The sequence below is a fragment of the Halichoerus grypus genome, chromosome 4, assembly GCF_964656455.1.
Source record: "Halichoerus grypus chromosome 4, mHalGry1.hap1.1, whole genome shotgun sequence".
Classification (NCBI taxonomy): Eukaryota; Metazoa; Chordata; class Mammalia; order Carnivora; family Phocidae; genus Halichoerus; species Halichoerus grypus.
In genome coordinates, this window is record NC_135715.1 from 50,808,461 (window position 1) to 50,831,017 (window position 22,557).

The 22,557-nt window shown below is 43.8% G+C and overlaps 1 protein-coding gene across 1 annotated transcript; it reads right to left on the minus strand.

Moving 5' to 3' along the window:
- Positions 1-322: 322 nt before the first annotated feature.
- OLFM4 (olfactomedin 4) lies at positions 323-21,486 on the minus strand. The gene is made up of 5 exons (XM_036069301.2): positions 21,301-21,486; positions 16,697-16,849; positions 10,644-10,856; positions 9,491-9,650; positions 323-2,760 (listed from the first exon to the last, which is right to left on the minus strand). The coding sequence occupies exons 1-5, from the start codon at positions 21,484-21,486 to the stop codon at positions 1,958-1,960; spliced, it is 1,515 nt and encodes a 504-aa protein (XP_035925194.1). The 3' UTR covers positions 323-1,957.
- Positions 21,487-22,557: the final 1,071 nt, after the last annotated feature.

Genomic DNA, 22,557 nt, shown 5'->3' on the forward strand with positions numbered 1-22,557 from the left:
TCTTGTTGCATTTTGAAGGCCATACCTGTCTCTGCTCAGCCTGAAAAATACAGAATAATACTGCTGGAAATACTAAATATTGTAGCTACCGCCTGCCTCAAAAAGTGTGGCATGCATTAAAAATGAGCATTTCGGTAAGACTAACTACACTAGCCTAGTCTATCTATCCTACCAGCTCTAGGTCACCTGTCCCCCTACACATTCTCTTTGGTAAAGGTATCTCTCTCCCCAGTGTGGCCGGTTAGTCCCTTTGCTTTCTGTACAAGACCTTCTGTTTGGGGAAGATCTGGAGGCTTCTTATGTTAATAGCTCAATTGGAAAAGGAACATAAACCACACAAATATAGTCTAACATTGGAAATAACCAGATCAGTCATGCAAATTAATAAGTACAGAAGGTCATATCCCAAAAGAAAAGAGTGCAGTCTCATACCAAAAAAAAAAAAAGAAAAAAAAAAGCTGCCAGAAAGAATGGATTTTAAAGGGAAATGAAAACTAAAGAGCCAGCCCTGACTTTGGATTCCTTTAAAAGCCCCTGATGCTCTTTGCTGTAAGGTGTACGATCTCCTGGGTATTGCTGTTTGGGAGGCAGGCACATGCGGTACCTCACAGCAAGGGGGGGACCACCCTATTAGAGGCTTTTTTATAAGAAAAATAAAAGAGTTTAAAAACACACAAAGGACAACATTTTTATCAAAACCCACTTTAATCATTTATTAAAAGGGGACAATTATAGCATTGAGGGAGCCAATCCTATAGACTGGGACTCATGAACATCAAAGGGAAAGAGACCAAGACCAGATGATAACGCCATCCAAAAGCACAGAAGCACAGACACCTGGAAGGTTCTCAAACTGCACTGATTTGCTAGATACTATCAGTGGTTTTTAAAATATTTCTTCCTCAAAAAACTTCATTTTCTCACAGCTTTCAGGCTAAAGACAAAAATTGCAATGAAACAACTGCTATGAATTAATACAAGTCTCACATACGCTCCAAGGGCTTTATCATATAACCACATATGCTATTATTTTATCTGCCATGTGATCTTCCTATGGTCTTAGAGTCACGGAAGTGAAATTTCATGAAGAAACAAAAAATGTGATTTTGTTTTTCTTATATCCACGCCATAAAAAAAAAAAAAGTTACTTTTCATAAAAGCAGGAGGTAGGAAACAGGGAGAGCAGAGAATGGGGGTGGTGGGAATCGGTTGGTAAGTCTGGTTCTAATCTTCTGAGCTGCCTTTGGAATGAAGTCATGAGGCAGGAGGGTTTACTGACTCTTATATAGGTGGACAGAGGGAGCAAAGAAAAAGCAAGTGCCTCACCTGTAGGTCCATTTGGGACCGATTTACAGTGGTACAATTTAATGCATAAAAGAGCCTTTCTTTAGAAAACTCTGAGCATTTTACAGATATAATAAAGCATGCTAATCTACTAATATGCTACATATAAAACATTGTTCCAGGTGCTAGTAAGAAATACAACGATGGAGACTGGATCCCTCGAGGAGCTCTGGGTATTAATCTGCCTAATTGAGCCCATGTTTCTTTCAAGTATGGATGAATTAGTCTGTCTACATGGGGGAGAACTGGTCACTGAGACACGTTGGTACAAAGAATCCCCAAAAACCATGCAGAGTTCTCTTCAAGTTCCTTAATTTCCAGATGCTGCCTGGACCACTGACACCTTCCTGGGACCCATAATGCCCCTAGACCTCCACAATCCCATCCACCCTGGAAGGACCTTCTTTCCAGTAGGGAAATACATCTCTGGAGGCAGACAGCTTCCAAAAGAACTCATCAAATCAGGGCAAATATCCCAAGTCTCCAGCGTGATAGAACTATGCTCCTAAATATCACTACTAAGCAAACACACTTCCAAATCCCCCTGCAGATAGCTAAAGAAGTGGAAAAGACCATTTTTTCAAAGAACATTCTCTCTCTCACCCTCACACATTTACTTGGGTTCCCGGTTAAAGATCAGATCATAATTCAGAAGGTAACCATCATTATAGACAAAAAGTTTCCGCTCAAAAGGGTGATAGTTAATGCTCTGCACTCTTTCCTGCATCTTATGCATTGTGATGTCTAGTCTGCCCTCTTTCCCTGAGTTTGTGTCATAGTAATAGAAAATCTCTTCTTCTTTGGTGTTCAGAGTGCGGGTGGCATACAGAACCCCACACACCATGAAGGCATTGGAAACAGATGGTTTATACTGCTTGGTGTACCAAGTGTTTAACACCACGAGTGTGGTGTCGTTGAGTTTACTAATCACCATGTTACCAGTGCTGGCTTCAGTTGAATAAATCACCCACAATCCATTCTCATCCACAGCCAAGTCAATATCTTGCCAACCAACATTAGCATATGAAAAGCGGTTATTGTAGGCAGCATTAGGGAGAGTTTGAGTCACTTCAGCCCTGTTGTTACTCAGGTTAATTTTGGTAATGCTCCCGGTGTTGTACCAGTTGACATACATGTAGTTGTTATAAACCGCTGTACCACCGCCTTGGCCATAGGTAATCCGATGATCTCGGGCATTTATGTACAATAGCAAATCATCCAGCGTACTGTGGAGTCTGTAATATTCCAGAGTTCTCCCATCTGTATTCAAAGGTGCCACCCAATACAGCCCCCCTTCTGGATGCTGGGGAGAGTAATCCCGACCCCAGGCACCATACTTATAGGCAAACCCTCTCCAGTTGAGCTGAACTACAGCCGGCTTGCTGATATTCACCACACCGCCATGGCCACAGCTCCCTGTACAAACAAGAACATAAAAGGGCATTCTTAGAGAAAAATGAACGACAAGACACAAATGGTTTAATACCCTAAGAACCAAAGGAATCCATAAAGATTTGTCTTGTCAAGGTTCAGTGACGACAGTGGTTCTGACGGAGAAGAGCCAAAACCTTCTCGGTGTCAGTCTCAATGCAAACCCGCTGTGGGCTCTAGAGAAAACAACCTTCTGTTTCCATGAGTGGGCTTTCATTCTGGAAATGGGGATGCTAAAGCTGCCAAGAGCCACACTAAAAAGGTTTGAGGGCCCAGAAAGAGGAGAGGAGGACTTGGTGGATTTGATAGATTTTCTTCTGTCAGAAAGCATTTTGCAAATTTTTTTTAAATTTCATCTTTCTGACAGAGAAATCAAGAAAGCAAGATCATCCCAGATCCTATCTTTTTCCCATAAAGCCTGCTATTCCCCAGGATCAGGGACAATTGTGATGAAGGAGAAGACTGTCCTGGGCAAGTGTCCACGCCCTTCACCTTTCTGGCCCTCCCTCCCTGGAACCCCAAGTGCATACCCACACCAGGTACCAATGCCGGCCCAAGCCAATCTCAGAAGAGGAGGTTTTAAATATGGGATTTTAAAGATACAAAAAGATGGTCCTATCATGGTGGGATTTTAGCCTTGAGAAGGCATGGAAGTTATTTTAGGGCAATATTGCCTGCTCTGTGCCCAAAGCATAGCCCATGACCTAGAACACTCGGTGACCATCTTGCTGTAGAGTAATAAGGTAGGTCTTGCTGTTCATACCACAATTTCGACTGGGCCATAGAATGCCAGACAAGTACTTCACCTTTCCCAATAGGACACTGCCATTACAATGTGTACAATCAAGTGGGACCAGACTCACTGGTCCACTGAATCCACCTTCCCTGTAACACCAGTGAACGACCCAGACTGGACAACTGGCCCTTCACACTGCACTCTGAAATGCCTGCCAACCCAAACCATTTATGAGCTACAAAAATAAAATAAAATTCCTCCAGGATTTTTATAATAACTATCCAGAGTTGAACACACATTTTCTGGGATCTTAATAAATAACCTTTACAAACGGGTAACATTGTTTCTTGGATGACAAAGAAAATTCAACTTCAAGTACATTTGAGGTCATTTTCCCTCATCCGACTGCCTGGAGCAGAGCAGGTGAGGGAAGGAGGAACAGAACCTGAATCACTCGATCTGGCTTTGAATGCTTGGAGGGAATCAGGGAGCCGTGGAGAGCACATGATGTGAGCTGGAGCCAAAAGCAGAGCTCCAAAGAATTACCTGATTTATCATAGGGTGGTGGTGGGGGGCAGGGGGGAGGCTGGTTAAGGGGGAGCAAAGCTTTGCCTGTAAGTCTGTGCCTCTGACCGATATCGAAAGACCCATTCCTCTCCTTGCTAAATGTCCCCCCCTTCTCCCCTCCTTATTCAAGGACTGCTCAGAGGTGAAACCATTACTAGAAACCCTGCTTTTATTTTTCCAATCTGGTGGGGCTTTTTGGTCCCAGAATTACATACGTGCTCCTTAAATGCTCTCATAAATCCGCAGTTGGTGGGAAAGCCAGCCAACCATACAAGAGGTAGAGAAATGAAACCATTCTGTACCCAACCTCAAATAATTTTGCATATCATTAAGCAGAACACAGTCGCAGGTTTATTTTAATAATGCATGCACCATTTCATAAATAAAAAAGCAACGTGTGTTCAGCCAAGAGACTGCTCTCCACCAAAGAAATAATAAATAAAATTATAAATTATTATTTCTTCTCCAAAAAGTGATCTCTCAGATGAATGCTTGTTGGCTTTTGTTTATGAAACAATGCATGAATTATTAAAATAAAGTTAGTGGTGTGTTCAGTTTAATGATAACAAAAACTGTTTGAGTTTCCAAATGCTACAAACTGGATTTTCTAGTTAAAACATCTTCCCGAGAACTTATTTATTTAACTACATTTCACTCTGAGGAAATGAAAGAAAGTCACATTTTTCTTGCAGGTAGGAAGACTTAGGAATTGTTTGCTTAATTGAATCTTGCTTTTCTGGAAAGAAAATATCCCAAACCAACAGCAACAAAATACTTAAGGGAAAGTTATGATGCATACACGTATCCAAGCATTATCAAGGTGTTAAAGATCATAAACTGTTCTGTGCTAGATGTGGAAATCCTTAGATATAAAGGAACCAAAATAAACTCCTCTTAAATATGACTACTTCTACTATCATTAATAATAATAATAATGGCTCATCATTTTCCACACGGACCAGGAAATTAAAAATTACACCTGGTATAAATACCAAAACTGTTGAAACCACAGTCTCTGTTTCTCACTTCCCAACCGTTCCTAAACACTCTCCTGTCCTTTTTATCATACCCCTCTTCTCCTCGATGTCCTTGGGCCATTTTTAGGGCCCTGGCTATGGTCAAAGGAGGTGGAAAAAGAGAAGAGAACTGAGCATCATTGGCAATACCACAGATGTGGCTACAGCAATGACAGACCAGAGAAAAGGCCATGGCGGGCTTCCTCGATTCCTGGTGGCAAACTATCCTGGAAACGACACTGAAACTGACAGCCAGCTGGGTGCCCACTGCTCATCCAGCCCTGCCAGAGCCCCCACCCCCCTCACCCCATCTGTGCCAAGCTTTTTCCCACCCCCCCTTATCTCATACCCTTTCCCCACCCCTTCCTTCATTTCAAGGTCTTAGGGGTACTCCATTCCCTTCCTCAGCCATCACAAGTTTACCCTGACAACCACCCATGTCCAACCATCATCCAAGACTGTAAGAGACCAATGAATCATTTTGCAATTTCTGGTAGAAAGGAACATGCCACAGAAACAAGAAGAAAAGCACCCTTTCAGCTACCCCACAAGCAAGGAAGCCAAGATAGCCTGGTGTTAATCAGGTTGGTGAGTTGTTGGACCTTTCTTGTCACTCTGGGAATCACAGGTGCACCTCTCTATCAGAGCATCTATGGAAGGCAGCCTGGTACAGTGAAAATACTGGCAGATAGATTCCAAGTCAAATCCTGACTCCAGTACTTACTGGCTGTGTAACCTTCTGAGCTTCACCTTCCTTATGTTAAAACAAACAAACAAACAAACAAAAAACTCCTAATACCTACTCTGTAGCACTGTTAAGAAGAAGAGAGAGAAGGCATGTACAGTAACTCAATAAATGGTAACTAACAGCGTTATAATCACATCATGTTGGAATTGAAGGTTCACCTGCCTGTCTCCCTTCCTACAGAGTGGTTTCTGGAGGTTCCTGGAGCCATCCTGGTAACCCTGGTTCCCAGAACAGGACCAGCCATGCAGTGGTACCAAATCAGGATCGTGGAATAAGGGAAGGAAAGACTGATCAAATCTCCCAAACCCAGCTTACCTTATTTATAAAACCCTAGCCCTCTACTCTGCTACATATCTGAGTTTTTCAAAAAGCCTAGTATCCACTCCACAGAACATAATGCAAGGAACCCTCCACACAAGGGTATCCTTGGTTGGCAATCTCTTCATCACGCAATTCATTAGATATTGCCATGGTATTCTGAAAATACCCTGGGAAACCGTAAGGTAAGACTTTAACATACCCTGACTTGGCTTTTTTCAAGTTTCATGGTTGTATTTGTGTGTGTGATGTGGTAAAGAGTTTTTAATTTGCATCAACAAATGGGAATTCAAATTTGCATTGCCCAATTTTGAAGGATGGGTAAAAAAAGTTAGAAGCTAGGTGCCAAACTCCAGAATTATAACCCATAAAGATATTTTAGTTTATCTGATTAAAATTTTTACTACAAAAAAAAGAAAGTCTCATGGTTAGCAGCATTTTTCTTAAGTCAAAGTCTATATGCAGAGGAAACTTAATCTGGGTGCAATCTCCTACCTGGACAACTGAACTTTGAGCAAAGAGGAGAATACAATTCACTTGTGAGAATTAGGCAATTAACCTGGTCATAATCACAAGATGATGAAGACCAAATTGACTCTGAATTATTGAATATATACTACCCAACGCTCTGCTTTTCCTAAGGCTTGGGATTTGGGCGGGTCACCCCATATCCTCCATCAACCATTTCCTGAGCACCTACTATGCGTCATTGCCAAGCACATCGGCGATCCACCCCTGAGCGAGTGCGTACATTTTGCCTATCTTCCATCATTTAGATTCAGGGGAGATCAGACAGAGTCAGTTGTTTTCAGGAAAAAAAAAAGTTAATGAGCAGAAGGCCAATTATTTTAGATTAGAAAGTTCTACGAAATGAAGCAGAAAAGGATGCCATTTTCAGCATAAACCAAATATAAAGCATGTTTTATTGAACCCTAGCTACATGTGCTGGTTCGAAGATCAAGCTGACCACAGGGGTAGCACGTGGCAACTGCAAGGGAGGGGCCCAGCGAACACAAAATTGCTTTAGAGCTGAGACTTGCATACAGCCTTTTGTTCTGTGCCTCTCTGCAGTGAAAGCAGACAGGCCAGATTTTAAGGTCGCATAATAGTGAGTAACTTTAATTAAAGTCTCCACAGGCTCACAACTTTGTGGTGTCTGGGGAGTTTCCAATTCTGCATTATCAACCAATCAAACAGAAAGAGAGCAAGTAAAAAGAAATTGATTTAAAAACATGACAAAAAGTCCGTTTAATATAAACATCATAAATATAATATGAACAAAGCTGGAGGAGGGCCAAGTGGCTTGGCTGGGATCCAGGTACAGCCAAGGTTGTGGGAAAGTGAGAGGAAATCTGGGTCCAATTTGCTTAAACAACACAGCTGGGCTGGGATGGCTTACAAAAGACTAAGTGTGAGGACCTAGGGGAAAGTTCTAGAAAAGGAATTCTAACAAAAATAATCCAACAGACTCATTTGTTTTCCTCCTTAGATATACCAAGCAGTGTACTTTGTCTCCCACTGCCATCCTTGAGTTACTGCCATCGGACACTCTAGGTCCTGCGATACCCACAGAGTAAGGGGCCCTGCACGTCAGCTTCAGCTCTGCCATTAACTACCTGTGTGGCCTCAGGAAAAGCAGCATCCTCACCACCTAAGTCCCCTCCTCCTGAGACACGATGGACCTGAGCCAGATGGCTCTGAGTGTCCCCTCCAGTTCTAAAATGTCCTCGCTCTAAGGAATGCAGAGAAAACTGTGCTTGAAATATCTATTCCATGAGGAAAATCTGCTGTGAAGAAAGAAAGAAAGAAACAAACAAACAAACAAAGAGAAAGAAAGAAAGAAAGAAGAAAGAAAGAAAGAAGAAAGGAAGGAAGGAAGAGAGGGAGGGAGCGAGGGAAGGAATGAAGCAAGCCTTGCTCAGGTGTTATCAGGGTTTGTCACTGCTTTGACCCCCGTCCTCAGGGAGCCCTGCGTGGCCAGCAGAATGAGCTCACGTTTTCAACGCACACTGACACCACTGATCCCAGACCAAATTTAACCTTAGCTTGTAATGGAGGACGAGGCACGGCCTTTGTCCTGAACTACCTCTGTATGTCATACTATGACAGATTGCCAACAAAGAAGAGGGAAGGATGAGTCTGCTAACCACCACCAAGAGGCTAAGAACGATGGCAGTATCTAATTAAAGCCTTAAAGAAACCAGCTACATTGACAAGGATCCAGAAACACACAGCCTAAAAGGAATCAGGTTGTGGGAAGAGGAGTTAATGAGAATACCAAGAGCTGTATGATGGGATGAGAAGCCACAGGCCCTTTTCAGGTGGAGACGCGCACGAGCCGCAGAGAGCTGCCCTGTGCCAGAGACCTGAGAGGCTGAGCAGTGGGCTTTCGTTCACCTGGAGGGGTGTGCTGAAGCACCCGAGGAGCACTGCTTTTGTTCCCAGCAAGGTGTCCACTTCAGCTATCTTCATTAATAATAATAACAAATTCCAGTGCATAAGTGCCAGTCATAGAGCTCTGTGCTTCCCAAGGCTGGTTTCATTGACCCTCACGGCACCCCTGCAAGGTAGGTACTCTCTTCCCACTTTATCACTGCCGAGATTACGGATCTTTGGCTGTGGCCACATAGCTGGGAAGCTCAGGCCTTTGGGGTCCCAGAGCCATACTCCTGACCCCTACACTCCACTGCCTCCATCCCTGGAGGTATTATGGTGCACCCCCTCTAGGCTATACCTTGCCCCAAGGATGACCGTTAGAGAGTGAGAGGCCATCCCTGCCCTCCAGGAACTCCCGTCCAGGAGGGATGGCAGGCCCAAGTCCTGGGCATGTGGGGCCATCCATTAATGCCTCCCTCAATCCCAAGACATGCTAAACAGCAGGTGCATTTAAGGAAAGCACAAAGGAAAAACAAAGAGATGGAAGCAGGGAGGGAAAGAGAGGAGGGAAGGAAGATTCAAGCATAACCCAGCTCATCAGCCACAGGAGCCAATCAGCCCTTGCAATCCACAGGACGGCACAGATGCCATGCAGATTCCAGAAGCTTTCACCCAGCCCCCCTGACAACAACTCTATCACCACAGAGATATTCTTCTTGTTAGCAAATGCAAAGGGGACACGTGTAATGCGTGGATCTTGTTTTAAGTCAACTCATCGTCGGTGCTTTTCCTCTATGCACCCCAGAACATGCTAGCAAGTGGAGCTACTAAGGGAGAGATTTCAAAGCACGGAAGAGGAAGCTCAGAGCCGCAACAATCCCATCTTCCCTTCCCCATCCTGCTCTCAGCTCCTACCTGGGCCTGGCTCAAGTGGTGAAAACATGGCATGCTTACCAGGGGCAAGAGGAGGTGGGGTGACAGGAACATTTTCACCTTTAGAGGCTTCGCATTCCTTTAGCCTGGTCTTCAGAGCCAGGATTTCTCGGCGAATGGCAAGGACATTGTTTTTGTCTAGCGTCTCCAGCTTCTCTACCAGGAGAGTCATATTCCTTATCTAAGGAAATAAAAATTCAGAGTGACTTTGTAGTATCATGCAATTGCTTTCATAAACATTCCAGGGCTGAATTTGTCACTTAGTGAAACATTGCTAGAGAATATGCCCGAGATTCTTCTGAATGGTTTCACTTGGAAGAATACATTTTATGGTTTAGTGTGAATGCCTGTCACATCTCAGGCAGATGTGTGTGACAAGAAGAAAATGGCAAAGATTTTAACAGATTTAATAATAGAGCACAGGCTCAGTCTAAGCATCCACAAAAGTCCATTAAAGTTCATTTCCAATAACCTGCCCTTATAAACTTGTGTTTACTCATGTTGTATTATAATTAAGTTTCTAATGAACGGTGAGGGCCAGAGAAAACTTAAAGTCTGACATATGTAACTAGAATTCTCAACTACAGCCCACGTCATGACCGTGCTAGTAAATTCACATTGATATGAATTACCCAACCATAACATTAATGTGATGGTCTTTATCCATAGAGGATAAAGGCTTCATTAAGACATACTCCCAAGAAACTCCTTTAAAGAGGGTTGCCAGTATGTGGAGAAGTGTTCCAAGAGGGATCAAGGATCACATGATCATTCAAAAGGAGAAACTGACCTAGCAAGTCCAAAATCAGGTAAATTGTGGCTTTCTAGTCCCACAAGCATAAATCCAGAACAGAGAAGGCACTTGATCTAACCTGGCCATGGAGTTGTTCAGATTCATAGCATCTCCTTTCTGGAGACGTTCAAAGGCCACTTGGTTCTGGGGCAGGACCACTGGAGACACCTGCTCCTCAATGAACATGTCCCCACTGTGCTGAACTTACTGGTCAAAGACAGATGTCCATGGAAAGCAGAACATGGGACATGCCATGTGACCATGCGGCCATACGAGAGTGCAGAATTGGAAGCTGGAAGAGAGACCCGTAGCCTGGTCCTGGCACCTGCCCGCTGAGGAGAATTTCTTAGTAAAGCTCTCAGAAACAAGCTCATGCCTTACCTCCACTTCCAGCTGGTCCACAATTGTTGTGCTTCCGACGACACTGCCCTTCAGCTGTGTGACCAGTTTCTCCATCTCCTTCACTTCTATCTTGATCAGCTCAAAGTCCAATTCAGTGTAAGAAATGGTATCCTTTTCCATGATCTCTACTCGGACGGTTAGGTTGAAGAGCTTCTTTTCATACACACTGATTAATTGGACATACTCCCTCACCTGAAAGGGAATCAAAAAGCTTAAGTCAATTCCCAAAGTAATACCATGCAGTCTTCCTCCACGACCAAGCCCTTGGGGACTGTTTGATTGCTGTCAATCTTTTTTTTTTTTTTATTTTTTGGTAAAGAAATGGATCAAAAATATATTTGAGTAGTTTTTTTTAATCTATCTAAGTGCAAACTAAAAAAAGAAACTAAAACATGGGGTGGATTTTGTACTTGCCTAGACTAAAAATAATTTTGCTTCAGAGTCATCATGCACAAGTATATTTTAATTTCCATTTTAATGTTTGAAGATATTAGGTCTCCAAACTAAATTGGTTTGAACCAGGCCCTCAATGCACACACCGTGTCTAAATCAGCGTTTCCCAGCCTCAGCATTATTGATATTTTAAGCTAGAGCATTCTCTCGGGGGGGGGGGGGGGGGCTTTTTTGTGTATTATAGGATGTTTACCAGCATCCCTGGCCTCTAGATACCAAAAGCACCCATAGACTGTTCAGCTGTGACAACCAAATATGCCCCAGACATTGTTAATGTTCCCTGAGGGCAAAATCACCACCACCACCACCCTCCCTCCATTTAGAAACACTGCTTTAAATCTAACTATTTTCTAGAAGCGGGAGAAATGCACTAAGGAGAATTCCTTCTCTGATTGCCACATGCATTGAGTTTTGGGCCCCTCCACCTTTCACAAAGTGGCATAAAGACCCAACTTTATTACACAATATGTGAGTGTATATGCAACTGTCAAGTGCACATTTCATTAAGAGCACCCACATTTATTCCAAGAACTGATTACTGCAATCAGACCTTTACACGTTTGTTGCATATATTTGAATGTCTGATCATTAAGTTAAAATACTTGCAAAAATTCCCTTGGTGGTTCAGTGTATAATTGGAATTTCCAAATGGATATTTCAATAAACACATTTGGTGGTTCTTTTTTGTATCTGATCTCGAAAAGAAATGCCATGGCTTTTTTAAGGACCTGCTCATTAAAAGTTGCTAGTTTTACATTCTTTTTAAAAATTCAAACATAAGTGATACTTTTCCCCAAACCGTGCTAATGTCAAGTAGCTGATCCACGGGGCCTGGATGAATTCAGAGCCAGATGTTAGCCTATAATCCTCCTAATACCAAAGGCAGCCCTAACTTCTGTCGTTTTAGCCCTTCCACTTAACCCCACTGTGCAAATTAGAGCAGACTCATAGGCCACAGACCTCAAGGGCTAGGGCTTCAGGCAAAGAGGATTTTAATGAAAGTTGAAAATGCAGCCCTTGGCACTGTGAGTGTATCTCCTCAGGCAACTGATGCTCACTGCCATCAGCCATGCCATCACTCGGAGGCTGATAAAGCTGGTGACATTTTGGTGGATAAGGAGGTTAGAAAAATATATATAAATGACCTAATGAGTCCTCCTCTCAAAAGTATAAACACAAATATAAGGTAGCCAGGTTTTAATTTCTACAAAAATCAAGCGTAAAACCTTGCCTGTGGTAAAAATAATAATAATAATAATAATAATAATAAAGTGCCAATCCATTGCAGAAATGGAAGTTTGAGAAATGAGTATTCTTGTTGGCATTTGGCCTTGCCAGCTCTTGGAACACATGAAACACCCTCTGCTTCCCTGGAACATGTTGGTGGCACATCGCAGCTGTTATTCTACAGAAATGAGTGATCCAACTGTCATCTCTGCTAAATAAAATGTGGCTCTCCCAGATTCTCACTGAAAACCAAGGCATAACCTAGAGTCTGCCACAAAATGAGGTCTCTAAAGATCTGTTTGGGGTTGGGGCACCTGGGTGGCTCAGATGGTTAAGCGTCTGCCTTCGGCTCAGGTCATGTCCCAGGGTCCTGGGATCCAGCCCCGCGTCGGGCTCCCTGCTGAGCAGGGAGCCTGCTTCTCCCTCTCCCTCTACCTGCCGCTTCTCAGGCTTGTGCTCTCTCTCTCTGTCAAAAATAAAAAATAAAAATCTTAAAAAAAAAAGATCTGTTTGGGGAAAATTTGAGGTTCTTTCAGCAGACATTTAAAGGAAAGCTCAGTGATGTTCAGGAAAACCAGAATCGTCCATGGAGTTCTAAGAAGGCAGGAGGGAGGGGCTCCTGGGTGGCTTGGTCAGTTCAGCGTCCCCTTCTTAATTTCGGCTCAGGTCATGATCTCAGGGTCGTGAGATTGAGCCCCTGTCCTGGGCTCTGCGCTGAGCATGGAGCCTGAGAGCCTGCTTGAGATTCTCTCTCCTCTCCTTCTGCCTCTTCCTCCCCACTTCCCTGCTCATGCATGCGCACACACTCTCTCTCTAAAAAAAAAAAAAAAAGGCAGGAGAGAATTTGAGGACTTTACCAACTTAAGTAGATTGTTCGGTTCTCTAGTGTTGAGAATGGGCAATTCTGAGAACATCTAGCTCTCCCAGAAGTGCAACATCAGCAGAAGCAGCCTGACTTGCCCAGAGATGTGCAGCAAGAATATGGGTGTAGCCCTAAGGGGACACCTCTCTGTGTCAACATCTTTACTACAAGCTCCTCATCACTACAAGTTTGAGCTTTAAAAGACTCGTCTATGCTTGCCTTCCAACCACCAACCTAACATTCAGAATTTCCTTTTTTTTTTTTTGTTTGTGATGCACATACTACTTCATTGGTGGGTTCTAAGAATCAAAGTTTGTTTAGGGGTTCACTTTGGGGTATTTGTCGTTGTTCCGCACAGTAAATGTAGTCTCGTAATAGATAGGGGTGCAGTGCAGCCGGCTATTAGACTAAAGAATCTGGCTCATGCTTCTGCCTCAAAACCTGTGATCATTATTATGGCCAGATTATTTGAAATAAATAAATGTACTCTGCAACATAACTGTTATTTTAATATATCTTTAACAAGATTAGTTGAGCTTGAATTGACAGTGAAGACATATGAAATACTTTGGAGCTGGATCCACCTAAACTCAAATCCGCCTTCAGTACTTAGGAGGCAAATCACTTAATTTCTCTAAGCCTTAGTCCCCTCATATAAACTGGGGGTAATGATATCAAGCTTACAAGATTATTGGAAAGACTAGAGATAATACATATTAAGTGCCTCACTTAGGAGCTCCTGGCTAGCTTAGTGAGTAGAGCATGCGACTTTTGATCTCGGGGTTGTAAGTTCGAGCGCCACATTGGGTATAGAGATTACTTAAAAATAATAAAATCTTAAAAAAAAAAAAAAGTGCCTCACTTACTGGATGTCTATAAACTGCCTGCAATTATTAGAGAAACAGTGATTTCAGGGGGTTTTTTCAATCTGACCTTTTAATTTATTATATTTCACTGCACAAAACATTGTTTAATCAATGTTGTTTGTTTAGAAGTTGCCTGAATGTCTCCCTGACTGCCTCAACCTTCTCGTGCATGAGGATCTATCAGCAAATGTGTCCTATTAAATAACTTGCCCCAAAGACCGCAGAAAGAAAATCCTGAGCTGCCTTTTGTGTCGTCCTCTCTTGAGTATGGTCACAAGAGGACATATCATAAACAACAGAAAAGTATAAAATGCTTTCAGCATCTTATGCAGAGGCAGCTCCCTGTCTTCCCTGAATTGGTAGATAATGAATCAATGCAAAGCAGTCCAACCAAACCCTCTTCTGGCAGCCTGTCCAATCGGGCATCCCCTCCAGGCCTCCAGATAAACGGTGATTTCCAAGACAACTTAGGGACAGCTATAATCATTCACCTGAAAATTCAAAAGCCCTCAGCTGAAGAGATAACTCTGGATTGAAGGCATGCCTGACTTCCCACATCTCTTCTTGGAGGCTGATAACAGCATGGCCGAGAAAAGGAACTGGGATGATTCTGAAGACCCAAATTCCTACCCTGGCTCACCCAGCCAAGAGAGGAATGACCTGTCCATTGATGTCTCTTGACCTTTATGAACCTCCATTTTTCCATCCCTAAGATGGGAAGAACACTGGCCTATCTGCCTTAAAGAGTCGCTTGAGAGTAGAACAGACCCAGAGGCATTTAGAAAAGCACAAAGGGAAGCTGTTCTTGCTGTTGTTATTATCATCTGTCACGCAGAATTTATGATGCAAATCTCAACGGGCAGGTCAATTCCTTTCTTTGGCCTCAATCGCAGATTTCTTGAGGAACAGCTACTCATGCTTTCAGAACTAAAAGTTCTCCCACCTACTCCACACTTCCTCCCTGCCAATTATTAGCAAGGCAGATGCCACCTGCCCTCTTTACAGAATTGGAATGAAATGTCCCGCACTCTCCACCCTGGCAAGCTGCACACTTCCCCAAAACAGCATGGGGTTTCAAACTGCCCTTCACACTCCTGCCAGCAAAGAAAGCATGCAAATCAGTTGCTTCCACTATTTCAAAGCAAATGACTCTAACTGAAAAGATCTTTACTTAGGATTTTCCTCCACTTGTTATGTTTTCATGCATAACTTCTTATCTGTACTTGATTATGCTGGAATAAGGCTATGAATATTAATGGTTGGAATTTATAATTTAGCGCTGTGCCTTTTCTGCTGATTAATTCAAGGACATTTTATTTCTTAAGAAGCTAGGTTCCTAGTGTAGTCAAACACATTTTCCTGGACATTCATTTAAACATAGAATATTTATCTACCAATTCAGGTTGAAAGCAGGGTCTCAGCCTCATCATAAGTTTTGTCTTAAAGGGTAACTGTGCTGGATGTTGAGGTAGCTAAGTTTAAATTTCTCAGGAAAACTTATTTGGAATCTTGTAGGAAGGCCAGAGCTCCTTGTAGATTAATGGAGCTGTAGTAAATAATGCATAATGTGATTATAGCCTAGCTTGGACTTCACCTGTGCAGAAAATAGGAGCCTTTCTAATTGATTTTTAACTTGGCTAAAAACGGAGAAGGGGTCAAAACTGGAATGCCAGGTCACATTGCTCCAGCCGGCTCAGAGAAAGGCAAACCCTGTGGGATGACTTCCTCTGGCTGGAGAAAAGCCTGAATCAGGGGGTTGGAAGCGGGGTCTTTACCAAGGCGGCGTGACCTATTAGAATTGATTCAAATTCCCAGCGAAGCCTTCCGTTTCGGTCTAATGCTAGACATGTCTAATGTAATGTTCCTGCTGAGACAACAGAGGATAACACACGAGAGAGAGAATGAGAGAGAGACACACAGAGACAGAGAGAGTTAGAGGGAGAGACAGAGGGAGGGAGGTGGGGGAGGGAGAGAAGAAAGTAAACTGGAAAAAGAAAATCAGAGGAAGAGAAAGGAAAAGAGGGAGAAAGACAGGAAGAGGACAAGCTTCCAAGAGGGGAAGAGGAGAAGGAAGAGGCAAAGAAGGAGGTGGGGCTTTCCAAAAGTAAGGAAAGATTAATAAAAAAAAAAAAAATAGGAAGGAAAGGGAGAAAGATTAGAAGGGATGGACAAGGGAAGGGGGGGTGAACAGGAATAGGAAGGAAAAGTGAAGGAGAAGGAAGAGAGAACAGAGGAGAGAGGAGAGGAAAGACAAGGCAAAGCTGGAAGAAAGAGGAGGAAGAAGACCAAAAGGAGAAGAAACAACAGAACCAAAACCAAATAAAAATTGCAGGGTTGGGTTTGGCAGGGGGAAGCTCAGGGCTTCCTTCCAATCACACGTGCACAGTATTGAAGTGAGTTTATCCGTGGCATGCACCATCTCCATCCCATTTTCTTCCCATGCCCTCATTTTTCCTGCTATAAAGAGCTCCACAGGTGTACTGTAAAAACAAATGCTAACATCTCCACAGGATGCAAGCATGCTGGCTTTGACACAACGAAGGTTGCTTATCAAATCCTGAATAAAAAGGGTTGGTTTGTTCCTATCAAGATTTGGTTGGAAGAGGAAGAAAAGCAATGCTTACTTTAGAAAGCTCTTTCTCGAACTTCTGGGAGAGAATGTGAGCCGTGACTTCCAAGTGTTCCACTCTCTGCACAGGAAAGGTGGTGTCCGGGAGGATCACAGAGCACTGGCAGGTGCCGTGGTCATCCTCGAATCCAGTGAAATTGGAAAGCGACTGAAATAAAAATAAGTTCAACATCAGTAATAAGCTGGGAAATTAGCTTTTTGGTAACTGGAGTGACAGAAATTGGCCTGTCAAGAGTGCTCAGAGGCAAGCAAGTGGAGTCCAATACATAAATGAACAGAATCAGCCAGGGTGATGCAGTCGGTTAAGCGCCCGCCTCTTGATTTCGGCTCAGGTCCTGATCGCAGGGTCCTGATCTCAGGGTCGTGAGATCAAGCCCCGCTGGGCTCATGCTCAGTGGGGAGTCTGCTTGAGATTCTCTCTCTCCCTCTCCCCACTCACACTCACTCTCTAAAATAAATAAATCTTAAATGAATGAATGAATGAATGAATGAATGAAGCGGATCAGAGACACAAGCTAAAACTGCCATGTTTCCCAGGCAGTGATTACACTCAGTTCAGCCACATCTCCACCAGCCAGGCCAAACCACTGTCAGACACCTTTACCTAAAGGAAGATTCTCCTTTCTTGAGGAGGCTTCAAGGAAATTATTACTGTTCCCATGTAAGGAAAGGGAAAGAAAGAAGTGATGGGCATCCTAAGTTTGAATTCCAATTCTACCACTTATTGGACATGAACCCTCTGTAAGTCTTGCTTTCCTCACCTGTCTAATAGAGATAACCGACTTCAGAGGGTCATCCCCAAGAGTAACTACGTAATGTAAACCAAGTCCCTGGCATGTGGTCGGTGATCAGTAGATGTCACTTTCCCTTTTCTTCCATGCACTCATTTTCTTTACCCCAACCCCAACCCAATGCCTTCCAACGAATGGAACGGGAAAACCATCATGGATATGGGTTACAGGGAAAAAACACAGTGCAAATTCACATCCTCTCTTCACCCAGGAAATTGTATAATTAACATTCTTCAAAATGGAAACAAACCAGCCATTTTTAAAAGACAGAATAATGTAGGAGTTTGAAGGTTTTGTGCAAAAAAAAATTTTTTTTTAAGTTTTCCAGCTTACCACTTGCAGAAAAGTCATTTTAAAATATTTGATGTTTCTTTAAGATATTCAGGCTCACACTTTGGTGCCGCTGCATATTTTAAAATGACAGGTTTGAAAGATCCTGTTTTTCCTTTGTCCCCTTTGAACTTCCCCAAGGGGATCCCAGCACAATTAACATTTTTTTATTACTACTGTTGCCTTCCAGAGGAACTCTTGGCAGCCAACTGGCTGAGCTTTACAATGATCTCATCTGATGGTCAGCCCAAAGCTCACCTGTGGAACATCAGACTGAAATGTCTCCGAAACTACCAAGGGCAGAGCAATGGCTTGCAGAATTTGCAGAGATGCAGGCCACACCTCTCAAAGTTTAGGAGGTCAATTGGCCGCAGCTGAGATTGTGTGCTCTGTGCATTTAGTATCTATCAACCTCCATGATTTCCAAACAAGCTGGACCTAGATGCTTCTATAATCAAGATGTATTCTGGCAGTGACCTCTGGACCAATTAATTCAGGCTTTTTTGCAACTAAATTGCTTGTCAATTTAACCTAATCTTCTTTAAGATGAGCAAACACACACACACACACACATACACACACACAATGTTTATATATATAGATGCCAGGTAAATTCTTGACATTGGTCTCAATTTTCTTTGCCAATCACATCCCACACCTGGGGAGTAAGGAGGAGAGACGAGCAGGTTTATGCTGAACACAGGGGCTGGGAAGGGGTTAAGATAAGGGTCTTTGCCAGGGATGAAGAAGGCCTGGACAAGCTACACCAGAAGTCTCTCAGAGAGACCAGCTTCCCTTGGAACCAGGTTTATCACTCCCACCGAAGCTAGAAAGACTCCCTCCCATTCAAGCACGCCAAGGCTTGTACAGGAGGACCAACGTATCGTGGACTTTAAAAAAAACCAGCTTATTATAACAACTGTCTACCCTCAAAAAATATCTTGCATTGCATTTTGACAAGGGGAGGTTAATTAGCTGCATAAGACAGGGTGAACCATACTTAGAGTTCACTGAAAAGCTCTGTCAAATCAGAAAATAGTGAAGATCATCAAGCAGTCTCTAGACAATCAACTAGAAACCACCAGCTAACAACTTTTAGTCCTGAAGTTCACCTGAAAGGCAGGCAAATAATTATGAGCCTGCTGACAGCCATTCCATTGTCTTCTACTGAACATCTCTGTCCCAGCACCGTGGACTCCCCAGCTTCCAACCTGCTTATCATCAGCCCAGCGTGCGCAGCTGACATCAAAATGGTCCATAAGTTTGATCAGTGTCTCCCATTAGAGATATTTCTGCTCCTCATATTCAAAGACAATGAAGCTAATGGTGATGGGTCTCTCTCTTTGCAGTGAATGTTTAAACTCTATGTGAGTGTAACAAGAGGAATGGGAGACACAGACATGTGCTTGTCCCCTTGGCCTTTGAGAGGGTCTGCAATCTCCCTTGTGAGGGACAAATAGGATCCTCAGTACCTTACAAGACACCTCACACTGATGGGGTCTCACACAGCATGTGTTCAATTAACATTTACTGGTGTCTACAGCTTGCCAGGCTGTGGTGTTAGGGAGACAAATAAGACCCAATTCCTGCCCAGTGAATCAGGCCCATTGTCATGAGAGAGGTTTCGTGTCCTTTTTTTTCAACAAACCCAAGCCCCTTAGCCTGATGACAAAAGCACACGACTCCATGTTCCGACTCTGCCAGTCACTGTGTGGAACAAAGCATGGCGCCTTCTCTTGTCTGTGAATTGAGGACCCTGAGAGCGGCTCCTTCTTTGGAGGGAGCCATCCAAGGCATGTGGAGTGTTCAGAGCGCTAGAGCTGAAGGTGTGACTCACATTTGTGATTTAAGGTTGCAATTGGCTCTAATTAGCAGCCAGGTCTAAGTGCCTGTAAAGATTCAAGGCATAAAATAATGGTACTCAACATTTTCCAAGTACAGAAAATGATACGTTTGGAACTTGCTCAATGACAGTTATAAAGGGGTTTTCCACCACTTTCCAAAGAGCTCATCAAGCTGACAGCCAGCCCTAGGAAATTGGGTTTATAGTAGAAGTGACACCTAGCCTGCTATAAAAAAGAAGTTTGGGTAGTGATACTGACTCACCAGAGGGAGATCAGTAAACCAGGAAGGAAATTAAAACCTCTAAGTGCAATTTAACTACCATTCCTTATCTACTTCAAAACAGTTATCTTTTTATCAGACAACAGGCATATTGGATTTCTCTGTTTCTTGACCTATACTTTATTTTCTGTTATTTTAACTGATCATCTTACCCAAATGCTGGTTTCTGATTGGTGATGAAGCTTCAAAATAAATTATTTATTGTTAACCTCTTTCTTCAATGTTAACCAGTTCTAATTGTCCCCAGAAGTTACTTAGTATCATGGAATAAAATAATGCATCTGATTTATGACTACAAAGACTATCAGCATATTTATGATTCCCAAAACCATTCTCCCCTTAAAAATAAGTTTTCATCTATACTCCCCCAAAATATAGAAAGCTGCCTAGGGAGAGATGGGGAAGAGGATGGGCAGACTAAGTCTGAGTTACATAATCTGCTGGTTTAGTGACTTTAAGCCAATGACATCACCTCTCTAAGCCTCTGTTTCCACATCTCTAAAATGGGACCATTAATTTTACCAACCTCTGAGCGTTAAATAAGATAACACATATTATGTACTTAAGCGAGCCCCGTCATTTATTAGGCACTCAATGAACATTGTTGTGGCAGTTTCTATCTGGGCCCTATCCAAACCATTCGTTAATCAACAAGTTTCCATTGCCTACATTGGCAAAATGGAAACTACAGAAGAGCCTTTTCCTCCCCTTTTCCCAATGGCCCTTCCATTCAGATGGGAGCATGTAAGCAGCAACCTGACCTGTGAATAAAGATCACAGAGGCACACAGGGACAGCCTCTGGGAGAGTTAAGACTCCTCCACCCCAAGGCACACTATAGCAAGGAAAGCCTGGGTTTTACAGAGCAGGGCTCCTACAGAGAGGCCCAGAGCCCACGTGGGCAGAGCTGGAGTGAGGATATGCTTCCTGACCCGTAATGTCTCATATCCTCCCTGCTCTTCTCAGCTCCTCAAAGGAGATACAAAGAGGACTCAGCTCCCAAGGAACAAGGCTCAGGACGCGGCCTAGTAATGCGGCCTAAGAGTTCTCATCTGGGATAGAACCTGGACATCTCGATTTTTAGAGTCCCCCTCCCACCCTCGCCTCCTACCCCCGAATCCAAAGTGCAGCCAAGTTTGAGAACCTCTTTCAAGTTTCGATTCTTTCCCTAAAGCCTCCAGTGGAAGAACCAAGATGTCGTCTCCCTTGCAAACAATTTAATTATTTTATCCAGGTTTTAATTCATTTCTGGGGTGCCTACAGTTAACAAAGGGAGCTGTAACTCTTCTAGAGCGCTCCCCAAAAAGCGAGAGGAAGGGAATGAACAGAGCTCTCAGACTGTGGGGCCTTCTCACCTGAGTCACGGAGCCAGGGCTGGGACCAAAGCTGTTGTTGGAGCTGGAGCCAGGGATGAAGCTGGAGCTCAACACAGGGTCAGGGAAAGAGCTGGAGGTGGTGCTGGCGATCAGGGGCTCCAAATCCCCTGTGGCCTGGCCAAGGAGGAACGGAAGGGCGAGGAGGCAGAGGAGGCCTGATGTCATCTTGTGCTCTTAGCCCAAGCCACTGGCTTCTGCCCAGAGCCCAGGGGCTTCTTATAGCGCCCAGTGGGGATTTCCCCACATCCAGTCTGTGGGAAGAGGAAGCCACCAGGGAGCATGTGACCACCCCAGGAGGGCCAGGACACCCAGGAACCTTGTCACCGAGCCCCACCCTGCCAGCTCTTCTTTGATCGCGGTATCTCCTGCCAAATATTAACTCAAAGGCGTTTTGTGATGCCCAGTATCTGGTTCCCAACTTGTTACTTCCTTGAAAGAGATGGGTTCAAAGCAATCTTTGTGGGCGAAACAGAGCTTGGAGGTCCCAGGAGGGAAAAGCAAGCCTCAGTCCCTCGCCCAGAAGCCGTTTCCAGTTGTTCCCCTGGCCCCCACCCCCACCTCCCATCTTACTGAATGACGCTTTCCAGAGAAAGCTAGGGAACTTGGTTTAGAGGCTGTGGATCTCCCCAGGGGGACTCCCTCTCTAGCTGCTACTCCCCAGGTTGTCTCTGACTGTCCCCTTACAGAGAGAGTCTGCTTCTGGACAATTTTTTCCCAACAACCTCCCACTGAGGGAGAGACCAGCAGTGTTTTCACCCTGGATGCTCAGTGAGGGCTCCACACTACGGAGCACTTACCACGGTGAGCTCGATGAATGAGAAAGAATCCAAACAGGAGGCTGCCCAGACCGGTCAAGGGGGTGCATGGTGAGCAGTTTCTCCAGAAAGCTCTATCTGACTGACCTCCATTGGTCCAGACCCTCTTGTGAGCTGGTCAAGGCATGCTCATCATGAAACTGAGAAAGAGGGATGCATCTTGAGGCCCCATTTGGAAAATCTGCCTTCTTCCTTATAAAGTAAAAAAGTGTGGGCCTGAATATTAAAAACCAGCTTTCTGGGGTGCCTGGGTGGCTCAGTTCGTTAAGCGTCTTGCCTTCGGCTCAGGTCGTGATCCCAGCGTTCTCACTCATTAGTTTGTGGCCTTAGGCAAATCACTTAGCCCCTCTAGTGTTGTAACAATCCCTAAATTGTTAGAATTAAATGAAATATTATATGAGAAGTTGCTTATAAGTTTTGA